Source organism: Pristiophorus japonicus, chromosome 2 (genome assembly GCF_044704955.1).
Source record: "Pristiophorus japonicus isolate sPriJap1 chromosome 2, sPriJap1.hap1, whole genome shotgun sequence".
NCBI lineage: Eukaryota > Metazoa > Chordata > Chondrichthyes > Pristiophoridae > Pristiophorus > Pristiophorus japonicus.
Window position 1 is genome coordinate 361,230,038 of NC_091978.1, and position 17,918 is coordinate 361,247,955.

General features: G+C 47.3%; 1 protein-coding gene across 1 annotated transcript in view; it reads left to right on the plus strand.

The window, feature by feature from the left end:
* Positions 1 to 16,637: 16,637 nt before the first annotated feature.
* The window catches only part of LOC139250309 (multimerin-1-like), an 87,834-nt gene continuing 86,553 nt past the window's right edge, over positions 16,638 to 17,918 (plus strand). The window contains exon 1 of the mRNA XM_070872803.1: positions 16,638 to 17,029. Within this exon, the coding sequence (XP_070728904.1) occupies positions 16,647 to 17,029 (383 nt within the window). The 5' untranslated portion in view covers positions 16,638 to 16,646. The remainder of the gene's footprint in view (positions 17,030 to 17,918) is intronic.

Sequence of the window (17,918 nt, forward strand, 5' to 3'; positions counted from 1 at the left end):
TTGCGTATCCAGATCCGCACTAGTCTGACCATCATCCTCCACGTGGTGTGTCGCAGCACGCTTGCTCATCTGCGGACACTTGCGCTGGAGATTCCCCACTCTCAGACAGCCTTTGCAAGTATATTGCTTAAATCGGCACTGCTGGTGCCGGTGATTTCCCCCACAATGGCAACACGGAGAAATCTAATGCATTCCCGCTGGCGGACTTTGGGCCGCCACAGGTTTCGCGTACGCAGTCGGGTAGGCCCTGCCATGTGCCGCTCTGCCGAACGCTGAATCGATCATATTTACAGTACTTGCCGAGTTTCGATTTTTCACTGATATCTGCTTTAGACTTCTATCCGTCATCATGCCTGACTGAGCGATCGTGATGGCCCTGTCCAAGTCCAACGTCTCCACCGCCAGTAGTTTACGCAGGATCACCTCGTAGTTCATGTCGATTACAAAGAAGACCCGCAGCATGTCTGCCAACCCAGCCCCGAACTTACATGGTCCCGCTAGACGTCTCAGGTCGGCAATGAAATCCGCCGCATTCTGGCCGTCTGAGCGAACATGCGTATAAAATCTATATCTCGAGATGATGATGCCTTCGTCTGGCTTAAGGTGTTCCTATACCAGTGTACACAATTCTTCATAGGTCTTCTCTGTTGGACTCACAGGCAGGAGTAGATTCTTTATCAGACCATAAATTTTTGGACCGCAAACCGTGAGGAACACCGCCTGGCGCCGATCTGCGTCGCCGACCTCCTCCATTTTGTTGGCCACGAAGAACTGGCTCAAACAACTCACGAAGTCTGCCCAATCTTCTCCTTCCACAAATCGCTCCAACAATCCAATTGTGCTAATTTTTGCATGCAAAGGTTCTTGTTGCCTCGTCGCCAAGTGTTGTGTGTGCAATAACTGTTAGACTGAGTACCATTTAATTCCAAGAGGTGTAACCTTGGCTCTGCTTTATTAAGGCCCAAAGTGACTAATATACAAAATGGCTGGCCTTTTATACTTGGGCTGCACACACGTGCGTGCAGCCCAATGGCCTCCAACAGTGACGCCATCTAGTGGCTAGTGATCCCAAAATTACATACATGACACTCACTCACTGCTTTAGGCAGATTACAGACTGAAATTCTCTGGTCACTTCCGTTGGTATTGTCACAAAGATCATTTAATACTTTAGTAAACACCTCAGAATGCAATAATTCCTTTCATCAGGTAAAAGGAAACAAAGAAAAAAGGTTATTACTTTTTTCAGAATACAACCCATTAGTCATCGCTGCCTGAGGCTCAAAACCACTCTGGCATATCTCTCCTAAAATCCATCTCTATATACGGAAGTATTAAAGACAAGGTTCAAAGTCTTGTGTTAATTGCTTGGACGTCTATAGGAATTATGTCAAAAGGAATGATTGCCTTCCTCCACTGGTATTTGTCTTGCAAAGGTTGATAGTTTATTGAATTTATCAAAAGCAGAAAGTGTGGACAGAACCCAATTCTCAGAAATTACCCAGTGGGTAAGTGAAATATTTAGTCAGCACACATCACTGCGATTGTTTATCCCAGAGGCTTAAACGAATGACGCTTCAACATTTTTATCATTTTTTATTATTGCAAGATTTTCTCCCTCTCTTTTGTTCAACCAACACTCTGAGACCTCCCAGCACCATCATCATCATCATAGACAGTCCCTCGAAATCGAGGAAGACTTGCTTCCACTCTAAAAGTGAGTTCTCAGGTGACTGTACAGTCCAATATGGGAATTACAGTCTCTGTCACAGGTGGGGCAGACAGTGTTTGGAGGAAAAGATGGGTGGGGAGTCTGGTTTGTCGCAAGCTCCTTCCGCTGCCTGCGCTTGGTTTCTGCATGCTCTCGGCGACGAGACTCGAGGTGCTCAGCGCCCTCCCGGATGCTCTTCCTCCACTTAGGGCAGTCTTTGGCCAGGGACTCCCAGGTGTCGGTGGGGATGTTGCACTTTATCAGGGAGGCTTTAAGGCTGTCGTTGAAACATTTCCTCTGCCCACCTGGGGATCGCTTGCCACATGACCACATCTTCAAGGGACACACAGTCCCTCCTCTAAGACTCCTCCAAACCGGTGCAAGCGTGATCCTGTGCTTCTGGTGGCCTGTCGTTTTAATTCTCCTCTGACCTCTCCGTCCTCGGCCTCCTACACTGTTCTAATGAAGCTCAATGGAAAATCGAGGAACAAGACCTCAGGCAATTTACCATCTTACCGATTTCAGATCATTACCTCCTCTCCCATGTTTGCAGACAGCAGCTATTGACAATGATTCTGCTATTCCCATTGACACCTCCTCGAGACACATCTTAACTTTCTTTACTTGTTCCATCATCACCCCCTTTTGCCTTGCACCATCATCCCTTTTGTCATTTAATCTCTCCTGCCTCCCACCCTGTCACAGACCTTCCCTTTTGTTCTATTCTCCCCTCCCCCCTTTCCCTGCCCCTACACTTGCTTAAAAACCTGTTACATCTCTAACTTTTTCCAGTCCTGGTGAAGGGGCATCGACCTGAAACGTTAACTCTGTTTCTCTCTTCACAGATGCTGCCCGACCCGCTGAGTGTCTGCAGCAATTTCTGTTTCTATTCCGAGACCTCTGTTGTGCAAAATAACATGCAACATCACAAAGAGTTTCTGACATAAGAGCCTTTTATAGAGCAGAAAGTCGACAAGGTGACATTGTTTAGGGATCAAGTTTATGTTGGGGATTAATGCAGGAGAGCGTCTTTGTTATTTTAAAATGTCAAGGACAATAGTCAAGTTTGTAATCACAGTATGGTTTATACTGAGTATGGTTCATTTACCTGTTAAATTTAAATGCATTTATCTGTTGGCTTTTAGCCTGATAGAGAGTATATTCATCTGTCTTCAAAATCGAGGAGATTTATCAGTGGCATGTGATCAGTCCAATGAACTGTAGTAACGTGGCAAGGGTTTTCTGTTCAGTCCCTGGCCCCCATCTCAGTGAACTCCTCCAGCCCCACAACCCCCCGAAATCTCTGCACTCCATTAATTCTGCTCTCTTGAGCATCCCTGATTTTAATCGCTCAAACATTGGTGGCCATGCTGCCTTGGCCCTATGTTATGGCATTCCCTCCCCAAACCTCTCCGCCTCTCCACCTGTCTTTCCTCCTTTAAGACGCTCCTTAAAACCAACCTCATTGACCTTGGTCATCTGCGCTGATTTCTTCTTATGTGGCTCTGTGCCAAATATTGTGTGATAATGGTCCTGTGAAGCACCTTGGGATGTTTTGCTACGTTAAAGGCGCTATATAAATACAAGTTATTATTGTTGTTGTTGTTGGGTCCAGCTATGTTTATCCAGACATTTGGCAGATGAAGATGCAGTCTGGGTCACAGCGAAGCCTGCTTACAGGGGAAGGTGATGATACTGAATCTAAAGAGAGTATCCAATATTAAAAACCCCAAAACGTAACATAAAAAAATGGCACATGGCTGGGTGAAATTCCTGCTAACAACTTGCCCTCTTGGTGCGCCGGTCACAATTGTTCTAAAATAATGCTCGCTTCCTGGCCAAAGAGGGTGCCATGGGCAATGAGAGGAGACCTCATAGAAACATATAAAATTCAGACGGGATTGGACAGGTTAGATGCAGGAAGAATGTTCCCCCTGTTGGGGAAGTCCAGAACCAGGGGTCACAGTCTAAGGATAAGGGGTAAGCCATTTAGGACCGAGATGAGGAGAAACTTTTTCACCCAGAGAATTGTGAACCTGTGGAATTCTCTACCGCAAAAAGTTGTTGAGTCCAGTTCGTTGGACATATTCAAAAGGGAGTTAGATGTGGCCCTTATGGCTAAAGGGATCAAGGAGTATGGAGAGAAAGCAGGAATGGGGTACTGAAGTTGCATGATCAGCAATGGCCTGCTCCTGCACCTATTTTCTATGTTTCTATGTTTCTATGTTTCTATGTCATCTGATGATGCCAACACATTCCAACACAGAGGTTGTTGTTGTTTAGTTGGGGCTAGCTAGTTTTCACAGTAGTAAAGTCCAGCTAGCCAGGTGTTCGTGGCTTTTCTGTCAACACACAAAAAAAAGACTTGCATTTATATAGCGCCTTTCATGACCTCAGGGCATCCTAATGCTCTTTACAGCCAAAGTACTTTTGATCACTGTTGTAAAGTAGGGAAGCCCGGCAGCCAATTTGCACGCAGCAATCTCCCACAAACAGCAATGTGATAATGATGAGATGTTCAGTTTCAGTGATGTTGGTTGAGGTATAAATATTGGCCAGGACACCAGGGTTAACTCACCTGCTCTTAAGAATATAAGAGTAGGAGGAGGAGTAGGCCATTTGGCCCCTCGAGCCTGCTCCGCCATTCAATAAGATCATGGCTGATCTGATCCTGGCCTCAACTCCACTTCCCTGCCCGCTCTTCATAACCCTTGACTTCCCTATTGTTCAAAAATCTGTCTATCTCCACCTTAAATATACTCAACGACCCAACCTCCGCAGCTCTCTGGGGCAGAGAATTCCAAAGATTCACGACCCTCTGAGAGAAGAAATTCCTCCTCATCTCCGTTTTAAATGGGCGACCCTTTATTCTGAAACTATGCCCCCTAGTTCTAGATTCCCCCCGTGAGGGGAAACATCCTCTCTGCATCTACCCTGTCAAACCCCCCTCAGAATCTTATACATTTCAATAAGATCACCTCTCATTCTTCTAAACTCCAATGAGTATAGGCCCAACCTGCTCAACCTTTCCTCATAAGACAACCCCTTCTTCGAAATAGCGCCATGGGATTTTTTACATCCACCTGAGAGGGCAGGCGGGGCCTCGGTTTAACATCTCATCCAAAAGAGATACAGGTATATCAAATATCCAGAACATTAAACATAGATACGGTGGCCTAAAGGCCCAAAAAGCATGTGCCTGGCAAATTGTAACACTGAATCCAATCAATCTAATAATTTGTGGACTGACACCAGATAAAATGATGATGAAAGCTGGCAGATTGTCGTAAAAACCCAACGAGTTTATTAATGTTCTGCTATCCCTACCCAGTCAGGTCTACAATGTGACTGCAGCACCACACCACCTGGATGACTCTTAATGCCCTCAGGGCAACTAAAGATGGTCAATATATGTTGCATTGCCAGTATTGCAAACTACATACTATATGGTTCTATCAGAGGGCAGATGAGGAGACATTTTTTTAATGCGGTGAGTTTTGATGATTAGGAATGCACTGCCTGAAAGGACGGTGAAAGCAGATTCAATAATAACTTTCATAAAGGATATAGCGATGAGAGATCGTAGCAGAGGTGTGGCGAATGTTTGTGGTGGAGGAGCGGCAAATGAGCGTACAGGGCCCAGAAGAGCCGAGGGCCCAGGGGCAGCACGGGCCAGCCCACACTGCGATATGTGCGCACAGTAGGTCCGTGCAGCAGAGCAAGTCCCCATTCGTCCTGGTTAACTCTTGCCACTGGATAAAGGACGAGCTCTGTCAAGCCCGTGTGGTGGCTGATGTGCAACGGTCACCACACGTTAAATAAATCCACCCACAGGCATCTTCCACCCCCTCAATTGGAGTTCAGGACTGGAATATCAGGTCCTTCATTGAAACATCTGTGAACTCATGTGGAAGCAAGTCATCCTCGTCCGAGGGACCACCTATGAGTGGAGTGATTGCTCATATCCCAGATTTGGAATTTTGAAGAGATGTGGTACTGACTCAATTTCGCCGCGTATCGAGTTACGGATGAACCCATGGGATAAAATGACCCTGTGAACTCAGACTACACTGTCACCTTAATGTGCATGTGCTGCCTCCACACAGCCTCCTGCGTAGGTCGGGTCAGTGCGCTAAACCTTGACCGGTCCCGATCACCTTGCACTCTCGCCGGATAGCTGCATATTGTGCGAGGCCGTGCAGGTGGCCTGCTGCCACTTCCCGAGCCTCTGCTGCGCTCAGAATAAAGGTACAGTATCGTGTTCGCTGCCTCCAGAGAGTGTGGCTCCCTGACTTTGTTCATCCCTTTCCTTCTGCACAATGCGGCCAGTTGGAGTATCGCTATTGGCTGCGGTGATCCTGACCTGGCTCTGTTTTGCAAACTTAGCCTGTCCCCTATTAACTGCACAAGCTGTAAGCAGACCAACACTTAAATTATTGCTCAAAACTGCGTCAAACCTCAATGAAACTAAAACTCCTAATTCTTCTTCACCCATCCCAAGTGCATACGTTTTGGACCAAGCGCATTCTGTTTGCCAATGAATGAATGCAGGGGTCTGCTACCCTCGAGAGCCCGTACAGGGTGGAATCGCGGGGCGGTAAGAGCCGCCGGGAAGGAGTCCCTGCGTCGCGACCTATATTCGGGTTACCGCCCCCGAGAGCAAGTGGAGCACAAAGTATTGGCCTCCACGTGATCAGTGGGGCACGAGCAGGGTGGAAGGGGGTTCAGTGAGGGGGCGTAGCGCCACGCGGTTGGACGCGTACCGCTGCCACGTAGACGGGCCCACCCCCCTTCTTTAAAGGGCAGGGCCGCGCTGCCGACTCTGTGGACCACCAGGGAGCGGGGTGCCATGGCAGCAGCCTGGCACGCAAGCGGAGTGCCGTGCTGCAAGATCGCAGGCGGCATGGACCCCGCCACCGAGCAGGAAGAAGGCCGTGAGCGGTAAGTTGACCGTTTTTATTTTTACATTCCCCCCACCGCTGCTTCAGGGGCACTGCTGAATTGCCGCTCCGGGGCAGAAACGGGTGGCTGCGCACGGTGATGACGTTGTCATCGCCGGCGCAGCGGAGCGGGGCACTACCAGTTACCACCACCGCCAAACTCACGCGGAATTTCGTAGGAGTCGGCAGTGGCGACCTGCCCAGGCAAAAAGTCGGGCGCTAACGGGAGGCGCAAATGCCCTGAATTTCTACCCCTTAGCACCCCACATCAGACGTAGGTGTACCAAGCGTCCAGATGACCTGGAACACAAAATGTTAGCATGCAGGTACAGCAAGCAATCAAGAAGGCAAATGGAATATTGGCCTTTATTGCAAGGGGGATAGAGTACAAAAGCAGAGAAGTCCTGGTATAACTGTACAGGGTATTGGTGAGGCCACACCTAGAATACTGTGTACAGTATTTAAGGAAAGATATTCTTGCATTGGAGGCAGTTCAGGGAAGATTCACCAGGTTGATTCCTGAGATGAGGGGGTTGACTTATGAGGAGATGTTGAGTTGGTTGGGCCTGTACACATTGAAGTTCAGAAGAATGAGAGGTGATTTTATTTAAACTTTTAAGATAATGAGAGGGCTCGACAAGATGGATGCAGAGAGGATGTTTCCACTCATAGAGGAAACTGAAACTGGAGGACACAGTCTCAGAATAAGCGGCCGCCTATTTAAAACTGAGTTGAGGAGAAATTTCTTCTCTCAGAGGGTTCTAAATCTGAGGAATTCTCTGTCCCAGAGAGCTGTGGAAGCTGGGTCGTTGAATATATTAAGGCGGAGATAGACAGATTTTTGAGCGATAAGGGAATAAAGGGTTATGGGGAGTGGGCAGGGAAGTGGAGCTGAGTCCATGATCAGATGAGCCATGATCTTATTGAATGGTGGAGCAGACTCGAGGGACCAAATGGCCTACTCCTGCTCCTAGCTTTTATGTTCATACCTTCTTTCAACATCCCATGGCATGCAAGCCTTGTTCTGGCCACTTGCTCAGAATGATTGGGTGTACTTACTAGGTCCAACCCCATCAATTGGGAGCCACCATGCAACTCCCAACAATCTCATTGCTCAAGGCAGTACTCGGCCCTTCTTGACTTGGAAAACAATGGAACAAAAATCAGGTGGATTCCACAAATGGCGGACAATTCGCTCCACCAGGTTACTGTCCAGGTGATAACGTTGAACCCCATTGGGTCCTGGGCCCCTTGCTCAAGCGGCCAAACTCACAAACTGTCGGTGAACCAAACCTAGGAAATAATTTCTCAATATTATCGGATGGATTTGATATAAAAGGGCAATTTTTTCAATTTGACGCATAATGTCCATTGCTTCTAATACAGCTTGGCCCAATAAATATCGAAAAGACGCAATAATTTTAAAAAAAGGGGGGACTCCTGACAGGGAGATTGATGCCCTGTGAAATCTGTATGAACAGTGGGCTGAAATTGCCCCTTTGTTCAGGGCCGGTTAGCGCTACCGGCCGGCGCTAACAGAGCGCTAATGAGTTAGCACGCGGGTGCAGTGGCCACATCGACCCACGCGGATTTGCCCCCGGGGCTCTGTCGGCAAACAGTGGTTTGTACCACGACCGGTGATAAGCACCGGCAATGACATCATCGTCGTGTGCGCTGACCCCTCATCGCCCCGCGACAACCCCTTTGCGCCCGGCAGGAGCAAAGTCTGCGAGGGCCGATGTCAGCGACAGCTTCTTGTTGCGAGATGCCGTGGTGGCTGTGGCGCCCCGGCTGCTCTTAAAGGGGAGGTGATGGCGTCATGGCCACCATCTTTTATCAGTCGGCCCGACAATGGCAGCAGCTGATGTGGCCGGGCCGCTGACGTGCTGACTGGCACCGCCCCCCCCCCCCCCCCCCCACCCCTCGCCTTGGGTACCAAGTTGCTGGCTCGGCCGACCCCCTGCCCAGTGGCCCCAGTGGGTGCCACTAAAGTGCCTGCAAGAGTTCGCACGCTGCCCTCCCCTTTAAAATAGGCACGTCCGTGCTGACATCATCAACGCGGCGCTGACGTGCTGAGCAGGCCGCTGAGCGTCGTGGCCTCGCAAAGCAACACGCAAACGCCGGGAGAACGCTGCGTTACCACAGGCAACATTTCTTTGTTTATCAAAGAGCCCAAACCCAGCACGGGGCATTATCGGTCCTGAAAGGCTCTCACTTGTAGCAGCTGGGATTCTTCAGTCACTTTAGAAGCTCTACAGCTGGTGGTACGATGAGCTGTTTCACGTAATATTGCCTCCCAGTTGATTTATGAATTTCACTGATTTGCATTTTACATGTGGATTGAGGTGAAGGGTACTGTTGATTTACAACGGATTGCTCATCCACTTGGTGTCGAGGGCTTCAAGGTCAGTTATGACATAAGTCAAGTGTAGTACAAGGCACCCACGCGTTACAATGATAATGAACTGAGTTAGAGATGCAAAGAATATTCCTTTAGCTTTCATGTACACCAGCTTTGAACATAATACAAGGGAACCACATTACTGCGACTGAGGATTCATTCTGATTAGCGTCCTTTTACCAAACAAAAGGGCCTCTTCAGGCTCCTATTTCTTAAGTTCTTATTAGCGTCAGCTGTGGCTCAGTGGGTGGCACACTCCCCTCTGAGTCAGAAGGTTGTGGGTTCTTAGTCCCACTCCAGGGACTCGAGAGCAAAAGTCTAGGCTGACACTCCAGTGCAGTGCTGAGGGAATGCTGCACTGTCAGAGGTGGCGTCTTTCGGATGAGACATTAAACTAAGTGGACGTAAAAGATCCCATGGCACTATTTTGAAGAAGAGCAGGGGAGTTATCCCCGGTGTCCTGACCAATATTTATCCCTCAATCAACATAACAAAAACGGATTATGTTGCCATTATCACATTGCTGTTTGTGGGAGCTTGCTGTGCGCAAATTGGCTGCCGCGTTTCCTACATTACAACAGTGATTGCGCTCCAAAAGTACCTCATTGGCTGTAAAGTGCTTTGAGACGTCCTGTGGTTGTGAAAGGCGCTATATAAATGCAAGTCTTTCTTTTATAAAATGTGTCAAACAGAAAGAGGCTGCTCTTGGTTTTATCACAAAACTTCCTAATGAGAAGACAATCTGAATATAGTTTCCATGTTTCATACATAACTTGGTAATGGTTTTATTTATATTATCACTAACTTAAACAGCCCTATTAATTGCAGAGTTAATTGTAATACAGGTTAAACCTCTCTTATCCGGGACTTCCTTATCCAGCACCACCCCTGGTATGGCACCATTCCTGGCCACCGGGTGGCGCGTGCACAGAACGCGGCCGGTCAAAATCCTACTCACCAATATCATCTTTCTCCTCGATCGGCTGCCTCCTCCTAGTCACCCTGTTGGAACTTCTACAGACACAGTCCTCGGGCCCACCCCTCCTCCCCACAGCGCTCCATCCGGGGGTGTCGAGCCTACTCTTCAGGGCCCGCTCGGGCCGCTGACCTCCTCCTCCCCCCCCCCCCACACCCCGACCTCGGGCAAACTCCTCCCCCCCGACCTCGGGCGACCTCCCCCCACCTCCCCCCCATGACCTCCTCTCATCCGACAAAATCCTTCATCTGGCACAGCCCAGGTCCCGAGGGTACTGGATAAGGTAGCTTCAATCTGTATAAGTCTAGCTAAATGTTAAGAGTGCTTTCAATAGCATTTGGCTGATTCCCCAAGGGGAGGGTTACAGACAATGTTCCCTGTTGTCTGCACCTTATTCTGGATGGCCTGTCTCTTTCAATGCGTGGTCCCTTTAAATTTCTGCGCACGTGCGGTATCTCATCAACAACAAATTGTATTTATATAGTGCCTTTAACTTAGTGAAATGTCCCAAGGTGCTTCACAGGAGTGCTATGAGATAAAGAGAGGTTCGAGGTGGAGAGGTTTAGGGAGGGAGTTCCAGAGCCTGGGGTCGAGACAACAGAAGGCACGGCCGCCAATGGTTGAGCGATTATAATCGGGGATGCTCAGGAGGGCAGAATTAGAGGAGCGCAGATATCTCAGAGGGGTTGTGGGGCTGGAAGAGATTACAGAGATAGGGAGGGGCGAGGCCACGGAGGGATTTGAAAATAAGGATGAGAATTTGAAATTGAGGCGTTGCTTAACCGTAAGCCAATGTAGGTCAGCGAGCACAGGGGGTGATGGGTGAGCGGGATTTGCTGCGAGTTAGGACACGGGCAGCCGAGTTTTGGATGACCTCAAGTTTCCATAGGGTAGAATGTGGGAGGCCAGCCAGGTGTGTGTTGGAATAGTCAAGTCTCGAGGTAACAAAGACATGGATGAGGGCTTCTGCAGTGGAAGAGCTGAGGCAAGGGCGGAGACGAGCGATGTTACGGAGGTGGAAATACACGGTCTTAGTTATGCTGCGGATATGTGATTGAGAGCATATTTCAGTGCCCTTTCAGGTTTTTCCAATGTTAAAGCGTGTGAGCGGTATGCACTGGACCCTGCAGATTACTGCACACCCGCGCACACATGCAGCTTCGAGGGAACATGGAGTACAGACCGCTGAATAAATGGTTGTTATTCCAAAGTCTCATTTATATGATTTGTTCAGCTGCAGGTTCCGGTAACTAGTTTCCTACAAGTATCTGAATCAACCCCCTCCCTCACCCCCAACTACCTCAATCATAGTTTCGATAACAGCATTTGTTGAAGAGCTAATGTAAATCTCTGATTCCATAACTCATTATAAATATGTAATTACATTTTAACCCTGGGATCTTATGTTAAACGACAGTAATAAGGAAGCTCATCTTGTCTCACTTAGGTCACTGGCTGCTTTCTCTAACCTGTATAATGAGGATCCCAAGTTGACAGAATAATTTAAGTACTGACACTTGGTAATACAGGCACGGTAGCAACATTAACTCATCGATTTCGTAATATTTACAGAGACGGGGAGCCATGCAAATCGAACTTTAAACTGGGAACATAGTAAATAATGAAGATTTTGAAGTTTAGCCTCCGTTGACAAAGATTGAAGCAAATTGCTCTCATAATACAATGGGACTGAACTCCCCCCCCAACATCTAACGTTAACTTTATCGTGGAGGTCTTTCAAACAGCTCTGCCACCTCAAATGAAGTTCCAAGAAGCGTTAAATTTCCATGCTTAAAAGAAAGAAAGGCTTGCATTTATATAGCGCCTTTAACGACCACCTGACGTCCCAAAGCGCTTCACAATAGTCCTGATTAAAATTACATTTCAGTAATAAATACTGAGTTATTTTAATACCAGGTTTAATGCCACCTTCGTGATATACATATGTAGTAGAGAATTTATTTTACTTAACTATAAGCGTACTCTATACCATGCACTCATATCTGCAATGCAATCGATGTTGTATTCAATGATTTACCTCAATTATATGCCTGTCATGTTTCAAGATTTTTGTCGAATTGGCCTAGATGGGAATTCAGGTTAATTTGTATTCTGATGTTGCGGCAAATTTCTGCCACGGGAATTAACTCTCTGTAAGCATATCTATCTGGAAATGTTGATAATAGCCATTAGCTGAGCGCCAGGTAATGATGGAACTGTGGAACTCACATCACTATATCAGTTTTGAGACAATGGAAGAGTTCATCAGCACATTCCAGAGATGAATTGGATATTATGTTGGATTTGTTTCACTCACTGAGCACGGCAGGGGTCTGAGCTAATTTGACAATCTGTTGATTGGGAACTTAATGGGCCAATCCTCGAGACAAAGGTTATGATTTTTGTTACATATGTAAACATTGTAACTGTGTAACTGTGTAAGACTTGCCACCAGAGGGCGCAACTGTTGGAGGCCCAAGGGTCACCCGCACACCTCGTGCAAGGGAGTATAAAAGATCGTCTGCCATGCTGCTTAGACACTCTGGAGTTGTATTAAAGAGACTGAGGTCACATCAGCTTTAGTTCACAGTACTGAGTCTTGTGGAGTTCTTCCATACTTAACAATTTTGGCACTCTCTCTCTCTCGGGGAAAAAGGAAGTAGTAAATTTGAGTTTGAAACAGTAAAAGAGGCAGAGAACTCTTTCTTTCCAGTCAGTTCAATGACTCTGATTATGAAAGTAAAGGTAGACCCATATCAAGGACAAGGTTTGCATAATTTATTGTTTTTAATGTTACAACAAAAATACAATCTCCATTAATTGGTACTTTATCCCTGGGACCCAGAAGCTTATTATCCCCTTAGTTCTGCTATGTTGACGGTTTCAGAGGTTTATGCACTATAATCCCAAGGTCCTTTACCCGATCAGAAAGAAAGACTTGCATTTATATAGTGCCTTTCACGACCTCAGGACATCAAAAAGCACTTTAAAGATAATTAATTATTTTTGATGTGTAGTCACTGTCATAATGTAGGAAACGCGACAATTAATTTGTGCACAGCAAGCTCCCACAATGTGATAATGACCAGATAATGTGTTAGAGTAATGTTGATCGAGGATAAATATTGGGCAAGACACTGGGGATAACTCCCCCGCTCTTCTTTGAATAGCGCCATGGGATCTTTTACGTCCCTCTAGAATGATAGAATGATTACAACACGGAAGAAGGCCATTCGGCCCGTCGAGCCCATGCTGAAGAACAGACGGACCTGGGTTTAACACCTCATCCGAAAGATGGCACGTCCGGAAGTGCAGCACTCCCTCAGTACTGCACTGGAATGTCAGCCTAGATATTTGTGCTTAAGTCCCTGGAGTGAGCACCTGGTTCCATTTAACACAGATTCCTCTTTTCATTCCTTGCCCCAGACTAATTAGTTTACACGTGTTCCCATGAAGTTGATTGGGGGTGGTAATGTACCGGCTGTGGTACTGGACTACCAGCTGAAACAGGCAGTCACTTTGGACACCCAGCGGTAGGCTCCTTTCAAATTGTTGCTGGCCGCATCGTTGGTGCTAATGGGACGGTAAGGCTACCGACCCTGCTTTGGGGCCATTAATGTCCCGTTAATCACAGGCATAGCGAGCGACCATTGGTCCCAAGGTGTGAGAAGACATGTAGACAGGGTTGAACCAGGACAATGGACCGAATGGTCTTGTCATGTCCCGACAAATTCTTGTTTGTAACCACGTGGGCGAGAAACTCAGTGTGACACCGCCCCTGGCGAGGGTCGGAACGGGGCGCTAAAGGGTTTGCAGCCGCGAGTGTCGGCATTCGCGGCGCTCGGTAATTTCAGTGTGCCGGTATCGCCCGGGAGCGTCAAGCCGGTGTGCAACGCCCCCGGTATCGACACACTTTCAACATTTGTTTTGCGCTGAACCTGTGGCGCCCCCTAGTGACCCCGCCAGAGAAGTTGACATGCAGAGCTGTCCCGGGGCGGTGAGGGAAGGAATGACTGCGTGAGGTAAGCGTGATTGTTTCTTTTTTGCGATTTAACTTTATTTGGGATATAGGGAATGTTTTTGTGTTCTTTTGTTCCAGTTTATTTTTTTGCAGGGAGGCCTCTCTTCAGGCGCTCTGAAGCCGGCTCTTTAGCACGGGATATTCGGTTGCTCACCCGGCCTAGCGCCCCGAGAGAAGTGTGGAACGCTTCCCTTAGCACCCCGCTCCACTCTCAGGGCCCAAACCATTTCCCGCTGCTAAATTTATCCAGCGCCCGACATTAATGCCTCAAAAAACCCTCAACCTAATTTCCAGCCCCTTACATTTAATATAGGGTCGGGGGGGGGGGGTAATTCCTGATACTCTCGAAGGAGAGATCGCATGACAGTGGGTCAGACCTAACTCAGACGAATCAATTCCAAAGTTCAGGAGGAGGTCTCCAAAAGGTGACTAGCAATTTCATTTTTATTAAAACTACTTGCATGATCCTTGCCTCAATTCTAAACAATTACACCAGGTCATCTATTACATCCTGCAGCTTATTTCACTCCAATTTGTCATACTTTGTGGAGGCACCAGACAGCCATGCAGCCACAAATGGCAAGATTGCACCATTTGTCTTCAAACAATGTTTAAGTAGACGTCTGCTGAGCAATCAAATCTGACAGAAAGCTCTGATCTTCCCGTGGCCCGGAGATTAATTGCGGAAAATCTAGCCGCGGGTTTACAGGCAGCACAAACCAGAATAAAGCACCCCCCATCGTTTAACGCGAAGCAGCGGACCCAACTGTAACCCACGCACTGACAAATTGTTACAACAGGCACATGTGCAGAATCAAAGGGTCTTCAAAATGGCCGCTGGGCTCGGATGGCCAAGTATTTTTCCAGGCAGGACAACATCGTGATGGATGGGAAAGATCCCCGTAACTGAATTGACTGGCAGCAAAAGGCTCATCAATCTAAGGAGATGTTGTTTTATAAAGATCGTTATCTGTGCTCGCTGAGCTACACTGGCTCTCTGTTAAGCAACGCCTCGATTTCAAAATTCTCATCCTTGTTTTCAAATCCCTCCATGGCCTCGCCCCTCCCTATCTCCGTAATCTCCTCCAGCCCCACAATCCCCCCCAGAGATGTCTGCGCTCCTCTAATTCTGCCCTCGTGAGCATCCCTGATTATAATCGCTCAACCATGGTGCTTCAAAAAAAACAATTGGGAAAGATCTGATTATAACTCAGTGAGATAGAGTGGAATTACTTAGCTATGAATAAGGTCAGAGAATGTGTGTTCAGCAAAACCGAGACCGAACTGAACATCCTTCTGGTTATAATTGCAACATAAACAACATAATATTGGACATAATTGAAGAGAAACCATTTGCCAAGGTTTCAGACGAGCCTTTTGCAAAGCTGGTTTTAAACATTATTCAGCTTAAAATGGTTACTAGAATGAAATGTATTATCCACGATGAATGGATATAAGCTCCAATGGTGCAGATGGTCACTGTATGGGGGAGACTGGAACCTTGTTCACCTTTATTGATGCCTTTCAAAAGTAAAAGGTTTTGGGCTAGATGTTTTCTTTGCTTTTTTTTCCTCCCTGCAATTCACTCCACAGAAATGAAAATCAGGTGGTTTCTCTAGCGGGTGACTGATCCACAAATGCTGGTTATACACCCAGGCGCCCAGCTGAAAATCCACTCCATCAAGTTGTGTGTCTCACAGCTCAAGAATCTGTTGGTATCTCAAAAAAAAAATCCCCATTCTCTGCTGGTCCTTTTTGTAAGCAAAAATTAACTGTGGCTCAGTGGGTAGCACACTTGCTTTGGAATCAGAGGGTTGTGGGTTCAAGTCCACCCTGGAGATGTGAGCAGACAAATCTAGGCTGAGAGCGCAGTGCACTGTTGGAGATGTTGCCTTTTAGATGAGGTGTTAAACCAAGGCTCCGTCTTCTCTCTCAGCTGGACATAAACGATCCCATGGCACTTTTGCAATGATGAGCAGGGGAGTTATCCCCAATGTCCTGGGCCAAGGTTTATCCCTTAACCAAGATCACTCAAACAGATTATCTGGTCATCATCACATTGCTGTTTGTGCGCAAATTGGCCGCTGCGTTTCCTACATGACAACAGTGACTACACTCCAAAAGTGCTTCAATGGCTGTAAAGTGTTTTGGGACGTTGTGAAAGGTGCTATATAAATGCAAGCCTTACTTTTTTTTAGCTATGTGTGATGGAGACGGCAGCAAACTTTTGAAGTGACGAGATTCCTGTCTTTTAGATTTGTAATAATTACCTAAATTAATCAAGAACATTTTTTGTATCTTTTCATATCTGGTCGGCTACGGCAGCATAAAGAGTCCAGACAAGAAGCAGCTTGGACATCTTTACCTTTGATTGCTGACACAATGACAGGAATGAAATTCCTCCTTTCCTTCGCAAAATCAATTAACAGCATCAACCTTTATTTTTTACAAACATCCTGGCAAGGGCCCCTCTGTTTCCTTATGTCACTTCCAAAATGCAGATGCTGTTTCCTTTCAAACAAGACATAAAAGCTGCCAAAGGAGCAATATCGTTCTGTTCAACTGGACTTGTGCGAGCAGGATATCCTCACACGGTGATGGGTTGTGAGCAGGGAGGAGATGCGATTTTCAATTCAGTAAGAATGAGAGGCCTCATTGTTTTCGGGATAGTTGCCTCTCTTGTGAAAGCTTGCGAAGGGGTTCTTGATGCACAGGCCCCAGCGGAGTGGGCAACGGTGGGGGATGCCAAGAATGGAACCAATTTTGCCGCCACGGGAAATGGAAGCGAGCTTTTGGATGGGCTTGTGAAGGTGGTGGCTGGGAGAGAGCTTTCCGACAGTACAGCTGTTAGGAACAGACCTCCAAGGCAGGCCCGTTACAGTGCGCAAGGAGGAGTGCATAAATCTGGCTCCACTCAGAGATTTCCTTTCTACAGCAAGACTGAAAACAGCAAACCAAACTTCGAAACAGCCAGAGGGAGGTAAGTGCCACCAAAACCTTAGATAGCAAGGAATGTTGTAGTCAGGGCCTGTTGTATTCAGATCATCTCTCTATTTCACCATCTATCTGTATTTACCAATCTGGAATCTCTATCGCCATGTCGTTACCTGTCTGTATCTCTCCTTGTTGAATAATCTACATGTATCTCTATAAGTCTGTCTCATCATCATCATAGGCATTCCCTTGGAATCGAGGAAGACTTGCTTCTACTCCCAAAGTGAGTTCTCCGGTGGCTGAACAGTCCAAACGAGAGCCACAGACCCTGTCACAGGTGGGACAGACATTTGTCGAGGGAAGGGGTAGGTGGGACTGGTTTGCCGCACTTGACCTCTTCACGCTCTTTGCGTTGAGATTCGAAGAACTCAACGCCCTCCCGGATGCACTTTCTCCACCTCGGGCGGTCTTCGGCCAGGGTCTCCCAGGTGTCAGTGGTGATGTCGCACTTTACCAGGGAGGCTTTGAGGGTGTCCTTGTAACGCTTCCGCTGCCCACCTTTGGCTCATTTACCATGAAGGAGCTCCACATAAAGCATTTGCTTTGGGAGTCTCATTATTGTCATGCGAACTATGTGGCCTGCCCAGCGAAGCTGATCGAGTGTGGTCAGTGCTTCAATACTGGGGATGTTAGCCTGGACGAGGACACTGATGTTGGTGCACCTATATCTAGCTGTCTTACCAATCTGGAACCTCTATCGCCATGTCGTTACCTGTATGTATCTCTCCATGCTGAATAATCTATAAATCTGTCTATATCTTGCCAATCTGGAATCTCTATCTCCGTATCTTTACCTGACTGTATCTCTCGATCTCTTGAATGATAAGGGAGTCAAGGGTTATGAGGAGCGGGCAGGGAAAGTGGAGTTGAGGCCA